The sequence below is a fragment of the Amblyomma maculatum genome, chromosome 1, assembly GCF_055883805.1.
Source record: "Amblyomma maculatum isolate TAMU_Amacu chromosome 1, ASM5588380v1, whole genome shotgun sequence".
Taxonomy (NCBI): Eukaryota; Metazoa; Arthropoda; class Arachnida; order Ixodida; family Ixodidae; genus Amblyomma; species Amblyomma maculatum.
In genome coordinates, this window is record NC_139344.1 from 75,957,064 (window position 1) to 75,982,845 (window position 25,782).

General features: G+C 40.3%; 1 protein-coding gene across 2 annotated transcripts; it reads right to left on the bottom strand.

The window, feature by feature from the left end:
* Window positions 1-1,172: 1,172 nt before the first annotated feature.
* On the bottom strand, window positions 1,173-25,782 carry LOC146202843 (uncharacterized). Of its 2 annotated transcripts, XR_014703780.1 has the most exons (7): window positions 25,632-25,780; window positions 24,989-25,049; window positions 24,821-24,892; window positions 20,533-20,669; window positions 20,335-20,440; window positions 15,874-16,089; window positions 1,173-11,404 (listed from the first exon to the last, which is right to left on the bottom strand). XR_014703780.1 is itself a non-coding variant. In XM_084588378.1 (6 exons), the coding sequence occupies exons 1-6, from the start codon at window positions 25,717-25,719 to the stop codon at window positions 15,999-16,001; spliced, it is 555 nt and encodes a 184-aa protein (XP_084444504.1). In that variant the 5' UTR covers window positions 25,720-25,782; the 3' UTR covers window positions 1,173-15,998. The 2 variants fall into 2 exon arrangements, 1 of the variants encoding a protein (XP_084444504.1); XM_084588378.1 differs by having other exon boundaries at window positions 1,173-16,089; window positions 25,632-25,782.

Consider the following 25,782-nt stretch of genomic DNA (forward strand, 5'->3'; position numbering starts at 1 on the left):
CTTATTCAACCACTGTGACATTTTTGTGTATTAGTTTATTTGCATGAAGATATATGCAATTTGATGTTCCCCCACACAAGCTTTCAATGCCAAGCACTCATGCTAACTACCTGGTTAAATACTTCACAATGCTGCGACAATAAATCTTCCCATCTTCCCGCATCATCAGGGGACATTGTTTCTATGGTGATGACATGTTAAACATTTGTACTTGTGTTTTGCAAATGGTTTGCACTGTGCTTATTTTATGCATGTGAAACATTTTTAATTGAAATCGCTCCTGAGAAAAGAAGTGTTTGTGAAATCGTTAGCTGGTATTTTAGTCCGAAACAAAGTTATGTTGTCCCACGCTCGGTTAGCAATGCTGCCAAAACTGCATAGCATGCCAATTTTCCCTATGTTTGTGCTCAGATTAAACAGATGAACACATAATCTTCAGAACAATTATTTACTGCTGAGGACAACATTTAAACTCTATACTGCAACAATTTATTTCATTTTGATTTCAGCTTCGAGTAATTTGCCTTACCAAAGATCTATGCAAAGTACAAGTATTATATTTTCACAAGTGCACTACTAATGCAGCTTCTATGACAGCATTTCAAGCATGAGACAGCAGACAGACGTGTGTGATTTGTGTGTGGAAACTAGTCTCTCAGGTTATGTCACTACTTGAACACGAGTGCGCTCAACTCGCACAATGCCTGTCAGAAAATGCCAGCGCACAAGTGTGGTTGGCTGCACAGTGTGTTGGAAAAGCAGAACAATATGCCTAACCCTGCAAGCTTGTTTTGGTGCACCCAGTCCGATACTGGGTTGTTGGATGTGATGTGGAGCTTTCTCTATGCTTTTCTTGTGATTACTTTTTGACCAGGCTATTTCTAGTCTGAGGCTAATCATTAGAGAGGCTTGAAGAGTGTTTCATTCCCAAGAGCAACTAGTGCATCTGCCACCTTAATCCATAAGTTGCGTGTTTTTCTGAGAACCCTTGCCAACTAGAAGGCAAGCAGTTAACATGTGCCTTTGGGATGTTCATTTCTGTCCTGTATCAAATAGTTCACAGAATGAAGTTTGCGTCCTTGCTTTTGTGAGCACTTTGTTCATCACCCGAAATTTATTAAAGCACACTGCATGCTGCAGAGTGCACTAGCTCCATAAAAAGGATTTCCTAAAAGGGTCTAGAAATACTTTTATTATATAACAACGCACCAGGTGAATTAGTAACTATACTTCATCACATCAGTCAACACCACTATAAACCCACCACTGTGTAGCACCCACAAATGATGCATGGAAAGACACTTCACAGAACAACCAAGGTAGCCACTAACAGACCACTTAGAACGACTAGTTATAAAATACTGGTGGTAATAGTGCTAATGTTACAAAATGAAAGATTTCTGCCACACTTTACTGCAGGATGAAGATCTCAAAATACAGGTTGAACTAATGTATCCAAATCACGCGGTCTTTGTGTACAAGTACAGAGCTTAATTGACAGTGCAGATACAAGAAAACACATTTGCTTCTAAAAGACAAATATGCTGTTTGTTTCAACTGCGGTACTTCATCTCATTTCATTTAAAATCGTATATTGCGCAGCTCTCTTGTAGACATGGCTAGACTTGATCACAGCTGGACGTGTAGTAAACATTACGCAAATCATGCTTCCAAAGCACTTCAACGTACTTCCACTCAATGAAAATACCAAACAAAATCTGAGAGCAACACAGTGTCTGCTAATGGCTTGGCTAATAATGAGCTTGACATGAAAAGAGGTGGCACTAAAAGCAGCACTGTAACCAATTCAGGACATCAAACAGCTAATGCAAGATTGTTGCACAGTCTGTCAAAGATGCAAGTGGATAAACAGAATACAGTGAATATTTAATATTGGCAGGCCAGTGTTACAGTAATGCATTGGTACACTATGCTCCCAGATTCTCGTGTTAAATTTGGTGTCCAGATTTCTATTTTAACATAAAGACTAAATAAAAAAAAAAGTATTAATTTGTTTACTTTGTTCCACTTTGTAGAAGACACTGCCCACACAAACGACTGCAGACATGGGCCATGGTACATATCACATGACTAACACAGATACACTAGGTGCCCCCATTGCTTGGTGGTTGAAAACTCGTTGCGTTAATATGCACAGGCCCTGCACAACAGAATAACTGCAAATGTCGTTGGGGAGAAAGAAAATAGCGGCATAAGGCAGTGAACACTTAAGCCGTACTCAACAGTTCTGCTGGTGTGTCAAGTTTTGTGGTGAAGGTCACTACAATAAATTACAGTTATGGCCGTATTGCAGAGTAAGCTTCACAAGGCATTGTTTAACCATTTGGTTTATAGTGAAGAAAACCTGCGATGACAACGATTGCATGTTCTACTGCAACTGACATGTCTTGAATGTTATTTTGAACGTGTCAGCTCAAGTATTACCTCGCTTAAAATGGCAGCCCATGCTGCCAACTAAACATGACCTAGTCCAGCCATGTAGACAGCTTTTACCACCATGATACAATGCAAATTAATCAATTAGGTTTCTTCTAATCACAAAAAGGGTGGCATGTCATGGTAGTGCATGTGAAACACAAGCAGTCGCATTGAAGGTGTTCACGCTGTGAAAAAGAAGTCAGCACCAGTTTCCAGAAGCTACATACAATTCAAAAAGTCACTTTTATAAAGCCCCTTTCAGTGCTCCTTTCAATACCATGTAGTGTGTGATACTGTTGCTTTAACGTAGGCTGAGGAAGCAGATTCTGTGATGGAAGCTATAGTGATACACTTCCTACTATGAGATACCAAACAATGATGAATGAAAGGTTCTCATTTTGCACACAACTGATCCACATATAAAACAAGGAGGCACGAGCACAAACAACCCCTATTCAAGTGCTTGCAAGAATGCTTCAGAGTTTTACACATGTAGAGCTGGCAAATGAAACCCTCCTTCACGCTGGTTACTGAGAGACCACATCAAACATAATCTTGGCAACTCAAGCTTGGAAATGTCAGGAAACACTAAGGAAACATGCTTCAAACACTTAGTGCAGTATCCACAGTTCATTAGATGTCTATTATCCTTGACGCCAACTCAAATGCAGCAAAAGATTGCCTTGGCTGAGTGTTTAAATTTCACCTTGATTATTTGACTGTTTAATTATGCCAGTAATCAAATGGTATCATTTACATGTATGACCTAAAGAGCAAAACTACACATCCGACATATGACAATTGCCAGTAAATAAAGATACAACAAATATATATATATATATATACAGCTGCAACGGGGGCAGACAATTCATTTGACAGACTATCCTCAGACAAGTGCACACAAAATCGTGATGGTACAGATGGCTTATTTGGCCAGTTGAATGAAGCAATCAGATGAACCAACCTGATAAACTGCCCACCTGCAATGCTGTTGCTTAGCTAATTTAAGCTCATAACTAAGAGACTTTGAACACTTCTAATAGTGTAAGTGCCAACACCACCTAAAGACTGCTGAAAGTTATATGCAGCACAGAGAAAAAAAAAAAAAAAAAAAAAAAAAAAAAAAAAAAAAAAAAAAGCTGCAGGTAGCTGCCAGTTAGAATTCTCCTGTAAATGATATGCAGATCACTGTACACACATAATATTTGCACACGCAACCAGACACTGAGTGAAAAAAAAAAAAAAATATGCCCTGCTGAACTAAATACTGAAACTCCATATAATGGTGATTTTTTAACATCTTTACAACTTTATAAAAAAAAATTATGTTGACAGTCGCACAGGTACAAAGAAATGGGCTGACAGTCAATGTTATTTAACAAATATATGCATAATTATTTACTTCACACTGCATGCTGCAATCAGTTTTTAATCATAGCGATTTGAGATTAATCTGCCTGATGAAGTATCCAGTTTCAGTGCCATCGTGCACCCATTTTCAGAATGAGGTGCGTAAAAGATTTGACTGATAAATATTTTGAAACCTATTGAACTTGGGCATGCTGTATGAATTGGATTAGTCTTGGATCAATACAGCCTTCAAGACTGCAATATAGAGCATAAAGTAAATAATTACAAATAGTAAGCTATTTAGTTCTGTAAACCATGACTGTTACTTCGTTTACCTTGTGTCTGCAAATCCCAACATGCCAATCAGTGAAGGCAGCATCAACGCGACAATGCCATTTTTTTATAAAGATCTAAACATTAAAAAAATAAAGGTCGACATGCATACCACTTTAAAAATGCCCCCACACAAGTAAGTCATGATAATTTCTAGGCATAGTATTTCAAATTATTTACCTATGGACACATCATTTTCACTCAGTTGCTGAATCTGAATGCTTGTTAAAAAATATGCAAGCAAATCTGGAGAAATATTTACGAAATTCACTATCACAAAACATGGCATAATCCACAACACTGGATGCAGCACTTCAATATTTAAAAAAAAAAGGAACAGCAAGATTTTTCATTCTAGATAACTATTACCATTACCTTTAAGGTACACAGTAAATCAGTAATGCCAGTCATTCTTCTACTCTCAATGTAAGCTGTGCATGACCAAATAGAATTAGTAGTAATCACTTGAGAGCTATTCCTTCAAAACATTAAAAAAAAGTGACCTTTAGCAAAAAATTGGAAAACCACAATTATACCGATACTAGCTAGTTTCAACACAAAGTTAATCATGACCACATTACATTTTTTCAAAATATGAACCAATAATATTCTGTGGCAGTGCAGATGCACAATAAAATTTCAATGAAAGCTTTTCATGCACCCTTCCCAGATCTCCGACATCAAAAAATGGTTCAATTTGATTCAATTCGACTTTTGAAATCTTCCTCTATTTTTCTTTTACGCAGCTAAATTGTACTCAAAGCGCTATGCTGCTTGTGGTTGCCACAACGGCACCATGAAATCTCTTGTTCTTTAAAGGCCGTTAGTTGCGCTTTTGATTGCTTGCTGTGCCAACACTTGCCATGCAAACTACCAGCAAAGTACTGTTCTCGCCAAAAAGAGGCATTTACTAGGCCTCTTTTTCTCCCAATGTCAACACAGTGTAATGCTAAAACAATACTAGTAGTCAATATTGTTAATAGAGCAAGACTGTTCTCCAGCACAAATTAGGATGTACTACAAGAAAGCAATGAAAGCATATGTTAGCAAGAAAACAGGCATAGTTAGATTTTGTTAAAATGGCTTAAAACAAAAACTGTGTTTTCATAAGAGAAGTGCAATGCAAAGTTCAAGCTAATTTGAAAAAAAAAAAAAAGAAAAAAAAAAAAAAAAAAAAAAGAAAGCAATGATGAAGGCTAGTAACTAGCAAGAAAAAGCACTACTAAATGGCATCATTATTCTTCAAGATCAGTTTTAATAGGCACACATTTCACAATTTCAAAGCTGGATTTTTCTTCATATGCACCTCTGTTCTCGCACCTAATTAATACACCCTTGCACTTCATGGTCTATAGCCAAATGTCTCAAGAGTAATAAGCTTTAATAAATACCTGGTGGCATATGGGGTTTAATTTCTCAAAGTCACACATGCGCTGTAAAGGACATAGTAGTGGAGGGCTCCGAATTAATTTGGACCTCTTGCTGTGGTTTTTTTCTACAGGTGCTAGCACTGTACAGCACACACCCATTTGAAGCAATTTTAATGATGAGCACACTAATGCAATCTAAATGTCCAAATCTCGTGACTTGCAAGAAACTATATCAAAGTTGCCTCAGGCTTAATCCAGACGTGCTTCCACTTCTATACATATTGAATTGAAACCAACATTCCTTAGCTGAACAGGAATGATAATGACAATGATGAATACTATTGGTATTTTTAAATAAATTTTTTGCTGTACTCTGCTCAGTGTCAAGAAATAAGCAGAACCTCAATTAAGAAATACCAGCCAATAGTGACAACATACTACACAAATGAGCTTTTCTCTACAAGCTCATTTTGCTGTAAAGTGTATGAATTGCGATTCTTTTTGTGTGTACGGCATCTCTAAAAAATAAACCACAAAATTAATTTGGGCTTTCTTTTTTTTTTTTCAGAAGCATAATCATTATGAAAGAAAAGCTGGCGCGGAAAATATCTTCTCGACAAGAAAAACCACTAACCTTAGAGCCTACATAAAAGTACATAACAGATCAACTTAACCTACATCACAAGACATGTAAAGAAGTTAGTTTCCAGCAAGAAAACCACTGCAAGAAAAAAAAAATATGGTGCTAGTTTTAATACACAACGTGTGATGCTTCATCTTAAGCTCTTTTTGAACATCTGGACATGCATCAATTTAGCTCCCTCTATCCTGATTATCTATGCAACACAATTTTTAATTTCAAGAAGGTCCACTCAATCAGCCATTTACTTTGCTGGGGTGAAAACTAGCAGGGATTTTGGCAACTGAAATGGGAACCAGCACTGGCAGTGTAACCTGCAAAGATGCAAGAACTTTGGAATGAGGTACAATATCTACCGACAGCTGCCAAATACTCTAATTTATGCCACTGCTGCACCTGATTGTACAAAAGCTCGCCATGCCATTCTAATGTGCATGAAATCAAGTAGCACCCATTTGTGGCTCTTTTCTCCTAGATGCACAGTGCCAAGAGGGCCCTGTTCAACAAAACTACTTTGCATTATCAATTCTGCAGTTACAAATGAGAGGGTAGTAAAAACTAACCAGAATCGCTCTCCAAGCTTTAATCCTAGCTACCATCGGCTGCAATGTCCTCGGCAAAATGTAAAGGCCACATTTTGCCTAGGGTATTGGTGGCCTTACTTTTTTTTCTTTTGCAATGCATGGTGTGCATGCCACAACATTATAGAAACACAGTAGGAATGTTGCCTCATACACTTCCTACCATGCCAACATGGTCACTTAATCTGAAGAAACTGCACAACTCTGCACAATATAGAAACAGTGACTGTATCCCAGCCTTTGTCGACATAGCAAAGAAAAATCAACTTTCTGCAGATCTCAAGCTGCAGCTTCGCCCACACCATTTTATCCTTTTAGACCATTTTGTCAAGGGCTTTTTATTACTAAAGTGGTGTGCACAAAAATGGATACAATATTCTTTAGGTCCTTCATTATCTGAAACTTTGACATATTCTACCTTAGAAAATAATGCTAATCTGAAGCACAAATGGAAGTAACAAAGCAAGCAGCCACGAACATTGCGAAAAAAGAAAAATTATGCGCAGCACCGATGCATCTTTACACACTAAGCTAGCACATTTTAATTTGTGGTAGAGCAGCACACTGCCATCACACTACAAGATCAATGCATTGCAACACTGCATCCCTTACCCCTTTTCCCCAGTGTCGGGTAGCCAACCGAAGGCCTTTCTGGTTAACATTCCTGCATTCCATCCTCATCTCTGTCTATCTAGCTAACACTGCATCCAGAGCTTAAAGTCAGCTCGAGACTCAACCAGTATTTAATACGGGTCCGAGAGACCCCCATGCTTGAATGTGTAAGAACTGCATGAATACTAAGCAGGCCAGCTTTTATTCTTGTCAGTTTTTAATAACAACCATTAACATATTTTGTAAAACGTGCGACGGAGAAATATAATTTCTCCCCTTGTACAAAGCAATGTGCGAAGCAGGCCACCAGCCACTATATCTTTCTCCTTCTTTATTTTTCTTTCAACCTGTGCTCGAATCAGACCCCACCCCACGATGGAGCCAGACTTTAACCACTAACAACAAAGTTGACATTCTGTTTTCAGAAAAGAAAATGATAATAATAATAATAATAATAATAAATAAAAAAGTCAAACAAAATACTTTCAGTTGTGCAGCAGGTGTTTCCAAGCTGTTTAAAACCAGCTAATAGCTAGCATACTTAGCTCGGCAAGTTAAATAATAGCAGGGGCAAAATAACTACTGCTATCCTTGGGGAAATATAATTTACAAAAGCAGTCATGGGAAAATAACCTTCTTAAAAAGCAACTGAACAAGAAAAGCTAAAATGAACACACCACCGAAGTAGCCTTTGGAAATGCAAGTTTTGTGATAAAAACAACCAAAATAAATGCAAAACCAGATCACTGCTTGGAGGTACTGTATCAGACATGGCATTTGGTTACACATTACTTCTACAGAGCTTTGCAAACCACTGCAGCATTGTTTCCATGCACAGGTAAACATAAAAGGCTGCTCAAGGTCATTTATTCAGTGCCCCATTACAGCTGTAGCCAGAACTATTGCCCCTAAATAACATCTGTATAGTATGTCATAACTGAAGGTTACTAGCTCTTTACAACTAGGGGTCGAATTGCACAACAATCACATCACAAAAACTGTCCCAAACCAGTGGTCACCCCTACTCCTATTGGTCAACAGGTCCACTGGCTGGCATTAACTAATAGGAGTAGGGACCAGCTGATCGATTTGCGATAAATTTGTTGCAATTTTTGCGATGTGATCGTAGCGTAATTCTGCCCCAGGTCATCCCAGCTAAATGTGAAAATCTAAAAAAAAATACACGGGTCTATACAAAAAGAGCCAAATTTAATTATTCAGTACCTATCTACCATATTTTTCACTATAACTGATCAAATGAACCTAACTTGCAAAATTTTGAACCTTTTCTGTCATCACTATGTCAAATGAAAGATTGCAGAGGGTACTGAAAAACACCACCTGATAAACAAACTCACTGAATTAAGTTTTACAAAGTTTTCCCCTCTAACAAAAAAAAAAAAAATGCCTGTAAGAGGCAAAGACTAGCATGTGATAATGCAGCCTCAAGTGCACACATCAAACAAATTTAGTCTGATTCATAATAATAGTTAGTTCACAGGAAGGGAAAGGCGCAGTATCTGTCACACTTGCTTTGTGGACACCTGAACTGTGCCGTAAGGGAAGGGAGGAAGGTGGGAGTGAAAGTGGAAAGAGAGAAAGGGGAGCCGTAGTGGAGGGCTACGGAGTAATTTCGACCACCTGGGGATCTTTAACATGTGCTGACATCGCATAGCACACGGACGGCACTCTGCTACATTCTTTCCCAAACATAAGGTCCTTGCCCTCCAGTTATTACATGAAGCTTCAATGGCTTGCAGCATTTTTTTTTTTCTTGCTGATGGCACATGTGTGAAGCCCTCTTAAGCAGTGAGCATAAGACGTAAGACTCACTATGCATCTTTGGTATGTTCTAAAGACAACAGCAATACGACATACAGGTACAGTGCCATGCCATATTTTTGAAATTCTGCTTTTTTAAATGAATAAAAAAAGGCTGCATAAGGTACAGTTCAATGGAATATCTTGTCAGGTGCTTTCTAAGCACTCAGATGTCTCTGAAAGAAAATTATTCAGTTAGCTACTCAGTTGAGCAACAGACAACAAAGTCTGACAAAATCATGCACTTCTGCTAGCAACATACATTTAATTTGATTTGTACAAAGCCTGCTGTTATTTTAAAAATATTTTGTGCGTATAATTAATTGGGATACCCTGCACATAAATCAGAAGAGCATGCCTGAAGGAAGAATATGCAAATGTGGCAAATTTATAATGTGTATACACTACAGATCTCTTCAGCGAAAACCATGCAAGATCTAACAACATCTATGCTTGAGGAAGGGTACACACAAACATCTCATTCTACTACCATAGCAATGCGTCAGCAGGAGCCTGGCCTTCGTCGTGGTTTGCTCTAGCCGAAACATTGAAATAAAAGTTTTCGTTCGTGCATCCTGTTCCTCAAGAATATATTATATGTACAACTTCTGCTTGACTGCACTGGCAGCAATAACAATACGCGTAAGTGCTTTAGCTCTTATTGCAAACTACTTGCAGGCAAGATGGCCCTGACTCTCCAGCATATTTATCATACACATACCTTCTGGCAACATCAAAATGCAATCACTGCTTCAAATATGAAAACGACCTCCAGAGATGTCATGCTGAGAAGGAAGAAATAAAATGAGAACAGTGTCACTGAACAAACTAGCCTTCAGAACTGGGCAATTATGAAAATACATAACATTTTACTCAAAGAAGTAGGTGCTTTAGAACAGGCCTGTCATGACAGTGATGCAAAATATTATGCGTACAAAGTTGCCAGCTGTGTCATTTGCTTTCTCTGGAAGCAATTTTGTTGCTTATTCAACACCCCATACTAGTAATGCTTACAAAGCAATAGGACTGTGTAAAGCATTCTCTTGCATGCACTGCTAAGTAGGTGCAATCGACGTGGCACTAAGCAGCAGTCTGAAAAGTTCGTCAGCAGCAAAGCTAGGAAAGGCTTTGTCACCTGGGTGTGAGGAAAGACCTACAACTGCACAAACCAATTTCTCTGCTATGCTTGATGCAGCTGGCACGGCACAACATAACACTGAAACCTCCCAAAATGGGAGGGAACAAGGTTTATTACAACAAGTCTAACCCCACCTGTAGCTAACAGCAACTCAACTCAATGTGGTATACAGTGTCGACAGCTCACAATGTAGGTCGCGGGGGCCTCAAAATCCATACTATAAGCGGTACCGCAATATAACCGAAACATTATTTTTTCAGGTGGAAATACTCGTCAGATGGGTAGCTTGTCTTTAAAAAATGCCGTATTAATCAGTGAAAAAAAAGCAATGCGCTAAGTATGCTAAAAGTTCAGATTTGTTTCAGCATACCAAGCGCAGCATGACCACAAAAATTACTGTGACCGCTGCCATAGAACTGCATGTGCGCTTGTTATCAGCGCATGCTCAGTTCTGCGAAGGTGGTCACACTAACCTTCACAGTTGCACTGCTTGCAGTATGCTAAAAAGAGCCAAGTGATTTTTAGCATACTGCAAGCAGCACGAGATTTTTTGGTTCGAAAACAAGCCTTGTGGAAAGGCTGGCAGAGGAATCCTCATTTAGCGTTTCGCGTACTGTTGTGGCATCCCACATTATACCTTCATTTTGCTTTGGTGGGACTGCTTCTGTCATCACAAAAATACTTCCTCACAGATATTGTTCAGCACACATTCCTAGAAAGCTGGCTGAGCATCTGCTCCAGCGGTACCCCAATGTTTCACGGCTCCCTGCCACACGAGAAACGCAGCACTACTGTAGCATGACCAAACTTGAACAAAAACACAACTCCAATGGGCATTTCCACTTATTCTTTTATGAAAAGAACGATGTGCGAGTGAAGGAAAGCATTAGAGGGGTTATGGCAGAAAAACGTGATGCATGGAAACGAGAAAAGTGAAAGAGGGAAAAGAAAAGCTGTTGCGTGATCTTGTGCAAGACGGAAGCAGTGGTGAGAGAGGAAATGAGCAGCGCTCGCACAGCATGCACTTATGCTGCGCCCTAAACACGTGGTGTGATGTGCTGGTTCACTCAGGAGAGCCCGGTGCCATGCAGGGAAGTGCACTTCCTGTTCCGCTATGTCACTGAAAAGATTTTAAAACTGCACTATAACTGGCTGTTCGCTTTGTGCAGACGCACAATAAGCAGTATGACTTCACATCAGTCCTATGAGAGGCAGACTAGTGACTGGCATAAACCACACTATATCCGGGTCCACACTATAAGTGGTTACGTTGTAAGCAGTTCCACTGTACATCACAACTGTTCTGAGCCATGTAAACTTTTGAAATGTATTTGTAGTATGAAACCAGATCTGCACTGAGCTCTCATATTAATAGCAATGCTGCATGCAACAGTAGCCAGCCTTTACTAGCAGTCTACAGTCTTTAGTCTATGCAGATGGAAGCTAAACACTAGTTGGTTTATTACAGCTTGGCGCCATAACACTTTTACATGCCGATTAGGTACCCAAGGCATCTTACAGTGTATTTACTGAGTGGAGCATTTCCTATGTCTAACCTACTGCCACTAAGCTAAAGACTGGTTCACTGTACTATTATTACTTTAATTATTAAAATAAAACACAAAATGTTTGGGGAGAAAACTGGGAGACCACAAGGTCATTTAACAAGTATCCAGCCCAATAAGTTCCAGCTCTGCTACAATATGAGTCCTGATCTTTCACCAGTTTCTGAATAAATTTTCTGTGAAGGTGCATTACTTCATGCTCTAGAGTTACTCTTCTGAACAAAGGAAAAACAAATAGGCTGGCCAAAGCCCTCAAGATGAGCCAAGATAAGAAAATTTGAAACAAATCCAAATCAGCACTAAAGCATACATCTAGTCGACTCATCTTACGGTTACTACTTAATAGATAACTTATAATGAAGAAGCATTGAAAGTGGGCATCGGTTTGTTTGAATTTTATGCAGCTGCTCTGATGTCCGCATTCTGCACTCTAATACATCCTAACATGAGTTGTGAAGTATTGAGACCGAGAAAATTTTAGCCAAGGTATAAATATATACCGAAGCATAAAAGCTGAATGCAGCTCTAACAGTGTTGTTCATCATTCTCTATATTAAGTCAGAGTACCTTTATATTTTGTTTAATTGCATAATTAAATGAATTGCAAAAATTAACTTTTCACTCATTGCATTTTGGATGAAAGCACCTGTTCAAAATTAGTGTCCCAAAAACCTCGAATTCGTCAGTTTTCATTTTGATATGTGGCATGGCTTGTTTTCTTCTGCACTGGAAAAAAAAAAAAAGCCCAAGAAATATGAAAAAAATAATAATAATAATAATAAATAAAGGTGGGGGCTTAAGCATGTTTTGAGCCTAGTTATACAAGTTCTGTTAAACATAGTTTTGCATGGTTCAGTGAGATTGTACACAGTTTCATGGTTCGAATTAGGTGGATACTCAAGCTTCACCTGAAGAGCAGACACAATAGCGCCTTTAACACCTCCTTTTTGATCAGCAATTTTCTAAAATTATTTTTGTCTACACTGGTCTTTGTGGGAAAGGAAAGATTGGCCACATCCCTGGCCACATGTTGTTAGCTCCAGCCACATGTTGCAGAGCAAAAATTAGATGGTATGGTATGTGCACACATGAGAATATCACTAGTCTAGCCATGCATGAACATACTGCTGTATTTTCCAATGTATGTCACATTTTTTTTTTCTATATTTTTTGTTGGCATGTCGCCTTTCATTGCCACTCCCAAGGTAACTTGTGAGGCCCCACACCGCTGCTTCTCCGATATACTCGTGTTGCCTCTTTACCTCACTCGTCTGCCACTCCTGATACTACTCATGTAAAAATAAATATTGTGGGTACATCTCACCGTCTGTCTCAAGACCTCTAGCAGATTTATAATATTTTAAATGTAAAAATATTTCAGAACTACTAATTTCAATATAGCACATATTTCAGGATAACGTACATACTTTATATTTTCCGTCAGTTTTACGAATTCAGCTAAAATTAACAGCACCAAACTCTCGCGCAAAACAGAAACCGCCATTTGCGTATACCTGGATAGTAGCTATCATCATCAGCATATCTAGTGTGAACTCCTAGTGCCACCACAAAGCTGTGGTTTAATATGTAGTAGCCAGTAGGCCCAGCCGCCTGCCCTTTTTCTCTCTGTGTTGTGCGACGTTCGCCGGTCAGTTGTTCGTGCCGTTCGTGCAATTCGTGCATGCGGGTAGGTATTTGTTTTGTTGGGGATGATCTTACTGAGAAGTTTGTGTGACATCCGACGTTGAATGCAGCTAGCGATGGCACCACAAAATGAAAAACGTGGACATATTGCAAGAAATTGATACAAGGAAAAAGCAAATTGGTCTCTGCAAACAGCTTGGCACCATGCCACCGACCATCGCTATCACATTGAAAGACAGAGGCAAGAGGTCAAACTTCAATCAACACTCTTATGTTTTACTGCGCATGAACAAGGTCCGCACTTTCATTGTTCTGCGCAATGATGTAGGTACCTGATGAGGTGCTGTGGAAGGTGTAGAAGCACTTTTAATCAGTTGTGCGAGCTGCATGCAGCAGAAGAAAGCTGATTTCTTCAAATAAAGCAGTTTTGACGCGAGTGGAACATTTTAATTTGAGATTTTGCTTGTCTGCACGTGTCTACTGCCACGGTACGTCTTTTTTGATACCTAGGTTTGACCACGGGCTTATAACCACAAACTTTTCATTACAACGACATTTCAAAATATGATGAATGAATTTCGGCGGTCCCGTGTAATTCGTTATATCGAGATTTGATTGTATTAACTTGTCCCGGTGCATGAACACACATGTCTAGCCACACATAGACAGTGTGAAGCATATCACAAAGCACAGTAAGGCAAAAGATGGATCAATCTAGCAGCAACTGTTTGAGCTCTAGAAAGTTGCTTCTTGGCTGTTGTAAAAAAAACAATGTTTTGTCAGCTACCATGAATAAAAACTTCACATGAAGGCTGTGCAGATCTCATTATGGTAATTAAGACTGGAAAAAGGATGGCACAGAACTGTGTATAATACTATAAATATTCGAGCAAGATATAAGTGCTTTGATCTGACTGCTTACTAAGGACTGTAAAAGTGCCATGCTGCTCCAGTAATTTAGCATTACTGCCACCATGCACACAACATCTGCAGCACAAAAAAATTTCATTTTTATGCTGGAATGTTTTGATCTCAGTTTGCAAAAGAAAAATGATTGGTCTTTAACCTAAAGATTTTTTAAGCTGCCATAAGCAGAACCGCTTGTGAGTTTAATCCACAAAACTAAATGAACTGAGGACTAAACCTTTTACAATTATAAGCAAACTGGATGAAAAAAAAAAAAAAAAAGAACTGTATAAGTTTGTGCCCCCAAAGATGCAAACCATATTAAACCAGTAAAGGCTAACGGAACTGAATCCTGTATGCTAGGATGTCAGCACCTGAACAAATATCTTCTCTTTGCCCTTCCTTTTATCTGTAAAATTTACAGTTCAATGAAAACAATGAGATGAAATGCTCATACTACATTTTCAGCTATTACAACTATCAAGAGGTCTGATTTTGATTTCATTCAAACCAGTTCTGATACTGATCATGTGACATGTTAACATACAAAAAATATCCATCGTTGCGGTAAAGTAATTATGATTAGCTGGCAAGAAACATAATTAGTTGCTAAAAGAATAAGCAGCAATATTCAATATATATATTAAAAGCAATGCTAATCTCATGCTACCTTGTAAAGAACTAATTCTTTCTGAGTAAACTAAACATAATTCTTTCACCTAAGTGTTGGCACGGCAACATTTTTTTCCCCCCAATATTCCTTTTTTTTTAACTGCTTCAGGGGATCAACAAGTTGGCGGAACCAATATCATGACATGGGAAATCCCACACAAAGGCCAAATATACACCACCTCACGACCCACAAACAACAGAACACTATATCATGAACAATGATGGGCTGCCACGTACTAACAACAGTTTTCAACAAACTGTGAAAAAGCAGCCTGACCAGCAAAACACAAATATCGTTCCTAGCATCAATATGAGCATAAAGTTTAAAACAGTATGAACCCCAATGGCACTAAAGAAAACAGTACATGTGCTAAAAGTTGTAAAGTTTGCACACAATGAGAAGGCAATAATGCAACAGTGTAAAAGAAGATACTGCAAATGTAAGAACAAAGAAAATGGATGGAGATTTCAGGACGAAACAATGGAAACAGGCCCAATATGCTCTTTGTTTCCATATTCTAGGCATAACAAGCGACTGCAATGAAATCAAACATGTTAAGTACAGTAAATAGTCACATCATTAGCGTGCCACACCAGACCAACCCAAAGCAAGCACTGGCTAACAAAGATTAAATTCACAAGGAATATCAGATTGCCAGTGCAACAGCTGATTGGCTCTGGGACCTTTCAGTGTTTCAAAATAGAACAGCACACAACTGCAACAAAAGAACTCTGCATTATATAACATCAGATCAACAGCTCATCGAATATGGCAAGACAACTCCTTTCAACAAGGTTATACCTGCAAGACTCACTGGTTCCAGCGGCGGATACTTTCTAGAGTACTTTCTCACCGCCTCAATCCGCCACCAGCTGCCCACTGTTACGGATATGATATCGAGGTGTGACAGCTGGGCAGGCAAGCTGTCACACTTCCAAGATGCGGTCTTGGTCACCAACAGTGTCCACATCAGGCTCAGGAAGCGCTTCATCCACCTCTTCTTCAAGAGCGTCAAACCTAGACAAAAAAAGCAGCCTCTGTCATTCCTGTGCGACATATGAAAACATACAGGAGGTGCAGAGACTTAACTAAAGCGCACTTTGACACTCTAAGCCTCATTACATGTTGCCTACAGAAAGGGAATGTATGACACAATCCTGCAGGCAGGCATCATAATTAACGCTGTGTATGGACACATAACATTTTTCTTCTCCTGCTAGGAAAAGCTTGGGTGCACTCTGAATTGAGCAGCACGGTCTCTTGTCAGCTCCTATACACATGCATACAGCAGCTTTCTTTGGTAACCAATTGTGCACTGACATCGTTTATAGAAACATGTCTTTAGGGGTGAGTCAAAGGTTTGAAACTTAAAAATATTCGCAAATATAGTGATTCCCATTTGACCGTTTGAAAAATTTGTATTTCTGAGCACTCAAAAGTTACAATTCAGAATTTTTTATTAATCTGTCCATACAATCAAACAGGGTGGCATTTCAGAATGGTGCTCTCTTGTTGAAATATACAGGATTTTGCACTGCTAAATCAGTGCAAATCTTTCCTCATGGGGCCAATTGCCAGCATGCAGCAAAAAAAAGCATATGTTCTGTAGTACTAGACACTGCATTTGCAGCTGTTCACCTTGCAGGCCTGGCTAGACTCATGAAGACAAATGCGCTGACAGCCACTGCGAGCTGCCGGTGATTTAACTACACCTGCTTCATGCATAGAGATCAGAAATGATGTACAACATAGCATACCATTCCACATATCATTTGGTGGCATGCTATATATTTGACAGAGTGTGAACAAAGTTATTCCTCGGCAGCCTCAGGATGGAAGAAAGCATAAGGGTGCATGTGCTGCTGTCAAGGTCTATATCATTTTCCAGACCAGGGAGAAGTAAACATGTTTCGGTGCAAGTTGTAAGCAATGAAGACTTGCTTTGAGAACAGGCTTGGAGCTCCTTATGAGCCAACTAATCAGCTGATATACTCTGTAGCATCTACAAACCAATGCTGCAGCTTCATTCAAATGCTCACAAAAGCTAATGGAGAATGGAAACTAATGGAAGAACACTTTAGTAACTATAAGATGCCTATTGGCACAACCCAGCATGAAGTTGACGAATGATTTCTCCACTTCGCAGACCTTTTTATGGTGACAGCAAAAATGTGACAGTGATGGTTTTTTACAATTACTGGGTTCCGTAATGCGATTCCCTCAGTCACTCGTGAGCAAAGCTACTTAATGCCTCAGGATGCATAGTGCTACGTGCCAACAAGGCGTAGTTTCGCTAATGCAACCTTGCAGTGCCTTTTCTTTTTTTTTTTTCCCACTCGAATATTGAATCTAAAAAATAAGCTACTGAGCATTGGCAAGCTGGTTTGGAAGTTATCGAGCAGCTGACTTTTGCCAGGTGCTCTATGCCATGCAGCTGACAATTGATCTTGTGCATTCTTGCCGGAAACCATTTTTTCAGTGGATAATGCTGACGGGACAGAGGAGCAGCAGATCAAATGTTTCTAAAACTCTGGCGCACAATGATTCTCATCAATTGTCTTCCCTCAGAAAATTCTACCAGAGACTCCTGTAGCAAAGTTTACGAGATAGTGGCACGCCGCCCTGAAACTTGTTTGGTGCGTTCAGTTTCAAACCGCACTATGTTATGACGGCTGCCAGAATATGGGGTTGCCACAACTGCCATCCGCTAAATGTGACAGTGAATAGAGACTAATGGCAATGATCCGTGCCATTAGGTGTTGGCTGTCACTAATGGTTCATACTAAGAAAGCAGGCTCTTTACTACTCATCCCAGACAAAACTGTTTAATACATTTCTGACCACCTAGAATTCTCTGATAAACACCAAAATTAAGAGCATTCATGCATTCTGCTTTCAGCAAAAAGTGAACTGCCATGTTTGGGAAATGAATCAATGGTCTCATGCTCTATACCCACTACATCACAACATCACCACACACGAGTTAACCCTGAAAGCTGTTGAACAGTTGGATTCTGAAATGTGATTGCACAACTGATGTAATAGGTGTAACCACGAGCATGATACACAGTTGTGCCTGCATATTAAGCAGGATTTAGCCATAGCACATGAAGCATGCCTCTCAAGCTCTCAGACTGAACTCTCAAATCTTGAAGTGAACAGCTGCTTTCCTCAGCTGCAGTGCTGAGACAGACATTATGGTATATATAAGCATAACATCAATGCATCCTCGCTCATGTACATTTACATACATAGCAAAAGTATGATGGAAACTTCACACTTTGGTCTTCAGGTGATGAAAATGAGAGCTGCATCTACAACATCCTGTACATAACACTTTTCAGCAGCGTTAACAGGGAAGAAACTATGCCTGGAATATGATCATGGGCCTTTTACATAACTGCTTCCAGGTTCCACAACTCTCATTTGACTGCTGAGCAGTGAATTCATTGCTTGAACAACCAAGATTTAGAAGGAAGTCCCTTAGGCACAGTGTATAAATTTTTCACACTCTGCACTGCAGTTCAATCAAGATTGTTTTTCGAAACTGGGAAACAGCAACCTCCAGCTTGAACACCTTTAATTTCATGCCAGCCTTACATCGTTCCAATGGACAAGCAGCAACCTAAGCCAAGCAAATTTTGACAGTCATTTACACAATTCCCTTCCTTAACACGAGCGATTCGGGACCAATAACACCATGCCTGTTTAACTAAACACACACCTATAGCACTGTAAGTGGAAGTCTTGTTTTGCCACTGAGCCCAAGTTGAAGGAAAAAAAGAAAAAAAAAAACTACAGACAGGCACTGTGCTCAAGAATACAATGAAGGTGCTGCAGTGCCATGAACACCAAAACAAGTATGCAAAAAGAGTCAAGCACCAAAACATATCAATAAAACAACAATAAAAACAACAATAAAAAAATACAACTGCACCCATGGTATTGTGGATACTTGGCGCTAGCTGTTGCATTTGTGCTTATGCATTTTGGTCGCATACGTGCCGCCTTCCGAACCTGCACTCCAAGGTGTGAGCCTGGGCTCCGGCACCCACTTTTTCTGTATAAGCACTGCTTGCACACTCCTTCTCTTATGCCTTCTTTTCAGCTGCACAAGCGTACTTCCTTCAACAAGAACTTGAGTATGATCGAGAGGGAACGTGCCTATGACAGCTACTGCTGTGAGGAGTAAGTACTAATGCAGACATGGAAAACAGCAGTAAATAAGGAACGATGATGTCTGGTTGATGAAGGCTGCCATTTCGGCGAGATGGAATAGATATTTAGTGAAAAACAGTGCAGGAAAACAGAAAAAGACATCTGGTGAGCATGCTGCTTGTTCCAGAAGTCACCTGCTCCTGAACAATGGAACCTCCAGCATAGCCTGGTTCTGCTACCCCTGCCCACTCTACCTACACTCTAAAAGACCTCATTTCGTGGTGCATCCTAAATGGTCAAAACTAATCTGGCGCCTTCCACTGCAGCACCCATCACAGTCTGTGAATTGCTTTCTGCCTGTGCAATAATGCACAGATGGCATTCATTTATGTCTGAACTGGAGAGGTGCACTGCGCATCTTACACATGGCAGGCACGTGCACAGATACAACAGAAGGTATGTGAACACCTATTATGCCGTGTGTAATGCAGCGGGTAAAAACGTTTTGAATGCCAAAGCTTCACCTCAGCAGCCAGATATGCTGCTGTGAGGGGCTCAGGTTTAATTTCAAGGAAATCTTTAACTTTATCAATCTCAGGACCCCCTCCCCTTTTTTTACAGTACTTCTTATATTACTTCTCTTATGTTCACAAAAACATCACATTTGTTCATTGCCAAAACACCATGATATGACACATATTTAAGAACCACTTTCCCATGCACTGTACTGACTTGTGTCCAAATATAAGGCCAAAAAATATGGCTTTACACGACCCAAATATGCCGATGTCACCAGGTTAGTGTACCATGTGTGATACCCCGCCGGGGTGGCGCAGTGGTTATGGCGCTCGACTACTGTTCCCAAAGATGCGGGATCGAATCCCAGCCTCGGTGGCCGCTCTTCGATGGAGGCGAAAAGCAAGGTGCCCGTGTGTTGTGCGATGTCAGTGCACGTTAAAGAACTCCAGGTGGTCGAAATTTCCGGAGCCCTCCACTACGCCGTCTCTCATAGTCCGAGTCGCTTTGGGACGTTAAACCCCATAAACAAAACCAAACCAGTGTACCATGTAGCAACTCCCACAATGTGAAATGCAACATCAATACCTGTCATATGATGCCTCCTTGTCAGCCAGAAGAGCCTCTTTGACTTCAAGGTGATTCTTGTAGGTAAGGATGAGGTAAAGAGTACATAGTACTAACGTTGTAGCACCTAGGAAGTAACAAAAGGGAAGGAAGAATATGGAACTAAAAAAATCTTGTTACAAGCCTTATGACAAAAAGGAAGAAAGAACATTAACTCACCAGCATAACCTCCCAGCCAGGAACTGCTGTGGTACGCAAAGCACAGGACAGACAAGGCCAAGTACAGGACACTTTTCCGCCACAGGTCCACCCATCGAATTCCCCTCCATAGGCGGAGGCAATAGCCTCTTTCCTCCCTTGAAACCAAAGTGGTGACACCACAATCAGCTCTGGACAACCTCACTGTACCTTCACTCATTTATTTTTCTGGCCAACAAAACCAGACGGCACAGTACACCGTGAGCAAACCTCCGATTGCAGTGCACCATATATGTACACAAATAAAGAATGATAATCTTTACAACCTGTTTTGTCATATAGCTGTTATCAGGAATGCTTTATCTTTTAATTCTAGCAAGGCAAACAAAAAGATAAATGGAGTGCTTCTGTCACCACCACCACTCCCCTAATACAAAGAGTGGTGGCATAAAACCAGCAAGACATACAAACTGGCAAGACATCTCTGCTTCACCCCTTTGCCCCCATAGCACTTCCTTATTTCTTTAATTTATTTTAATATCTGTGCCTGCAATGTGCCTTCCTGATGTATGAACACAATTTAAAAATTGTGTTCCCGTTCCTTGCACTGTTTATTTTATTATGCAGTACCAACTAGCCCGGCATCTAGCCCTTCTCAAAAATTTTAGGCTTAATTTTTAAACCTCTAACAATGTACAACATTAAGTTGGTACCCACGGCCTATATTTTTCCAGTGCTTAAAATCTAAACATCTCTTTTTTAATAGTTTTGTTTTTGATCAACCCAGCAACCCCCTTATTCTATATGAAGCCCTTGCCATTCTGATTAATTAATTGGTTTTGTCTTTACGAAGAGGCACAGCTACAGTAGTAGTAGTAGTAGTAGTTGTTGTATGTGGTTATTTTATTATATATTCAAAAGGAAGGAGAAGCCTTGCCATTCTGATTAATTAATTGGTTTTGTCTTTACGAAGAGGCACAGCTACAGTAGTAGTAGTAGTAGTAGTAGTAGTAGTAGTTGTATGTGGTTATTTTATTATATATTCAAAAGGAAGAAAAAGATGTTTGCCAGCCCCGGTATCTGCTATCTGAAGCACTTGAACTGGGGTGGCGGAAATAAAGGGCTAGCGAGGAAGCAGTAGAGGAAATCAAAAAGGTGAGCGATAGGAAGAAAAGAGAGGGTAGGTATAAATAAAAAGAAATATATACACCCTAATATACAGTAGTTTGCTTGAGGCCCGCCTGCAAATGTTTTAAGTCACTGAGCACTCGGCACATCGGGCAGGCCTCTGCAATAGCTCCAAGTGCAGAGGCACAAAGATCCAAGCACAGAGGTACGATCTGTGCACGTACAGTGTCCATGTCGCTGTTTACAACACACGCGGCACACTGTATAAAACACTGATGGCCGCCGACACAGCTAAAGGCACAGCACTCCTACTAGAAACTGGTATCCTCCACCCCCTCTTGTCACACCGCTGCGAAAGTCCAGCTATGTCCCTGTGGCGGAAGCTATTTTAAAACTACACCTATGTAATGAATATGGTGCTTGTCAACTGATGGCTCGAAATCCTCAGCAATCTAGTAATCTGACAGGTTAGATCTGCCTGTACACAGAGCTCTGCCATTCTTTTCTGCACAGTATGCTGCACTTGAATCTAACATGACTGTGACTGAGAGCATGTAAACCTGCAGCCAATTATTCACTGTTGGAAATCAACTATAGAAACTCCCCAAGTAGGAATTTTTCAGTATGAACTGTATTTCCAATTTTGAAATAGACATGTGCTTTTTGGCACTTATCTGTAAACTGTAAGCTCAAGCCACCACTATCCCCAACGGTTTATAAATTCTTCTTAGTTCCAGACTACTTTGTCAAGTACATGGTTGCCTTTCACAGCTTGCATTCTTTTTTCATTTTTACTGACTGACTCCCTCTTATTCCTTCCACTACACACAAGATTTGCTTAGTCTCAACAAGCATTACTTGATTTTTCAAGCATGTAATTTGTTTTAGTGCATTTTCCCGCAAATGTGATGCCTCAAGTTGGTAAGTGCGGCTACTAAACATAGATTCACTTGCTTAAAGAGACAGTCTACAGTGATAATTGAATAAAAACTATTTCAATATTCTGGTAGGTCTTGCTAAATGGTGGCAGAACCTGTACAATGCTGTCTGCTTTGCCATCAGTTTATATTTTAAACCAATAGAGGAAGAGATTTCAAGCCTGATGGCGGTGATGTTCTTCAATCCTGCGGCTCTCCTGGCGATATGTTTTAGAACTTGGCACACTCCGAGGTCTATTTCTGTAGCAAGAAACTGCAGGTGCTTAAATTATTTTCTCCTGCAGCAAGCTGCTGCATCTTGTACTAGTATGTGGTAGTATTATTTTATTGTAAGTCATATGAAAACCATCTCTGCAATTTAAACTGGATGTTTAAGAAATCCATGTTTCTCAGTTACTGTTAGGCTCCTTTTCCCCTAGGTATCAGTCAGCTGTGTGCCTTTAATGCCATGGTTTGCACGTGCTGCCAACAGAAAGTGACAATCCAATACTGAATGATTATGATTTGAATAATACTGCCAAGTTTCTCTGTCCCATGGCCAGCTACATGCCGACTCTAGTAAGGCGGTTTCAACCGTTACTACAAAAAAAACATGGTTGATTAAACGATGTCTTTTGAAGCTCCATTTGATGCGGATTAATGTAAACAATGGTTTCATGACGTAGATGATGTAGTCCACTGGCCATAGTGCTGTTTTTCATGTGGCCAGCCATGTAGTTGGAAAGGCCATAAAAGGCATCCTAGGCTATTTGTGAATTTTCGACATCACAGATCAATCCATCACAGGACCAACCATGGTGGCTCAGTGGCTTTCGTATTCGACTACTGGATTTGCGGGGATTAGCTCCCGGTGGCAGTGGTAAATGAATTTTGATGGAGACAAAATACAAAAAATTGGCCGACGATTATGTTACTTCCTAATGCGAAATTTCAGCATAGCTCATCAGCTGTTCCACCTTTTCGATAGATTGCATGTACAATTACAGACTTTTTAAAATTTTTCACACATATTCCTTCAAGAAACACTCCACTAACGGTTCTTGACTGTCATGAAGGAAGCTTTGTGGTCGTTCGAAGCCTTCCATTATGGCACCCCTTTCTCTCTTTTTTCACTGCCACCTTTCTCCTTTTCTTTACAGCTTGGTTAAGGTGTCCACGCAGAATTGTTTGATTTGGTTTGGTTTATGGGGTTTAAAGTCCTAAAGCGACTCAGACTATGAGAGGCGCCACAGTGGAGGACTCCGGAAATTTCGACCAGCTGAGGTTCTTTAACGTGCACTGGCATCGCACAGCACACGGGCGCTTTTCTTTTCGCCTCCATCGAAAAGCGGCCGTTCGATCCCGCATCTTTGGGAACAGTAGTCGAGCGCCTTAACCACTGCGCCACCCCATGTGACAGATAGTGTGCCTTTTCTTTGATGTCAACCAATTTTAAACGCCGCTGATGCCTGCTGTACTGCGCCTATTTGTATATGCTCTGTGGTGAGACGTTCGAGGAAGCGCCAAATGAAAGGTGCCGCATGGACGCTTGGATCAAACGCCTGGCGGGGTCAGCTTCGCATATGCGTGAATGTCCTGTTGACGTCACCACCAGTCATGATGTCATGACTGGATGTGACATCATTATCACTTCCTGTTATTAGACATGGCCGAATGTGACATCATGATGACGTCACATTCGGTCATGACGTCACCAGATTACGAGGCAGACAGCAATGCGAAATGCAGGGACTGGTGGCAAAGAGCTGCGCTCTAAAACACCCATGTGCTATGTGATGTCAGTTGCATGTTAAGAAACCCCAGGTGGTCCCGTCCAAATTAATCCAGAGCCCTCCACTATCACAACCCTCAAAGCCTATGTGTTGTTTTAAACATTAAACCTCACCATTTTTATTTTAATTGTTCGTTGGATTTACAGCGTTTAGTGCAAGGCTGGGCACATTTTTGAAAGAAATATTTGGCATCTTAATACACACTTATACTGCCCCTTCTCTGGCTGTATGAGTATGAATGAAGCTTCAAGAGTTTAGTTTTGGTAGGCCCATTTCTTTCTTTAAAAGGTTTGTTCTACAAATAGGAGACCAAATGATTATAGCCAGAAAATGTTTAAAGTCTGCCTATTTAAGGAGTTAGATGCCAACCTTTACTGCTTACTTTGATTTAATCTGCAGACAGTTTCAGTATATTAGTGTATGAAGTTTCAATATTTTATATAATTTGATCAGAAAAGCATGGTGAAGTACCTTATGCAAACTTCCAAGAAGAGGTCCACAGCAAATGCTGTTTCAAAAAGGGTTATGAACACAGCCGAAACCCTGCAATGAAAATTGAACAGATGTCAACGCCTGCGTATCCAGAAATTTTAAAATGTATGGCAAGTAATATGACAGAGTTCACTATTCGATACGTACAGTATGTACGGTCCCAAGGGATCGCCGTGAAACGTTATATCTGCTCCTATACCCCAGTAAACTAAACAACGAGAAAAATAAGGGAAAAAAAAAAAACAGGACATAAAGTGAAATGTCAGAGGAGGCATGCAGCAGTGAGACGAACGCGAAGCACAGTATACAGAAAAAGTTGTTTTCAAGTGCAATTAAGGAATTGTCGCAGTAATGCGGAAGCGTACTTGTCATCGCTGTCACGCGACTGAGAGCACGAAGATGACGCAGCTGTATGCTTGTCAAGCATTGCAGATATGCGCTACGAATCTGTACACCGCAATATTTTATAGCACAGTACACGATCTGAGCAGTACGCGTCTTGACCGAGCATACGCTGCTATGCACACGTGCTGACTGCTTCCAACGACACAGCAGCAAGAATAGGTGGAATTAAAGCAGCGCAGGTCTCCTATTTTAAGAGTGTATTTGGCATTAAGCTTCACGATCTTAAGCGTTACAAGCAGTAAACAGTGCGTACTATGTCCCACGATGCAATACAAGCAGCAGCAGCAGAGCCCTTTCTTTTTTTTTTATCTGTAGTAAGACCATTATGCGGTTCATACAGACACAGTTTAGAGTAATGAGCATTAGGAATATGTTACGTGCTCACCTATTGCAGAAAAAATACCCCACACTCGTGTCACGGGCGTAACGAAGTCTAGGGTACGATATAAACCTTGATTCGGGCGATAGCTCATCCTCGCGACATTTAACCCCAGCACCGGAAACGAATCACTAGCGAAACCAGAAGCGACTTCCGC

Excerpts from the sequence above, each read along its gene's own strand:
- LOC146202843 (XM_084588378.1), bottom strand. The coding sequence starts at position 25,719 with ATGAGCTATCGCCCGAATCAAGGTTTATATCGTACCCTAGACTTCGTT. Across the intron at positions 20,441-20,532 it reads CTGGCTGGGAGGTTATGCTG|GTGCTACAACGTTAGTACTA; the intron begins GTGAGTTAATGT and ends GTTACTTCCTAG. Across the intron at positions 16,090-20,334 it reads AAGGAGGCATCATATGACAG|GTTTGACGCTCTTGAAGAAG; the intron begins GTATTGATGTTG and ends TTTTTTGTCTAG.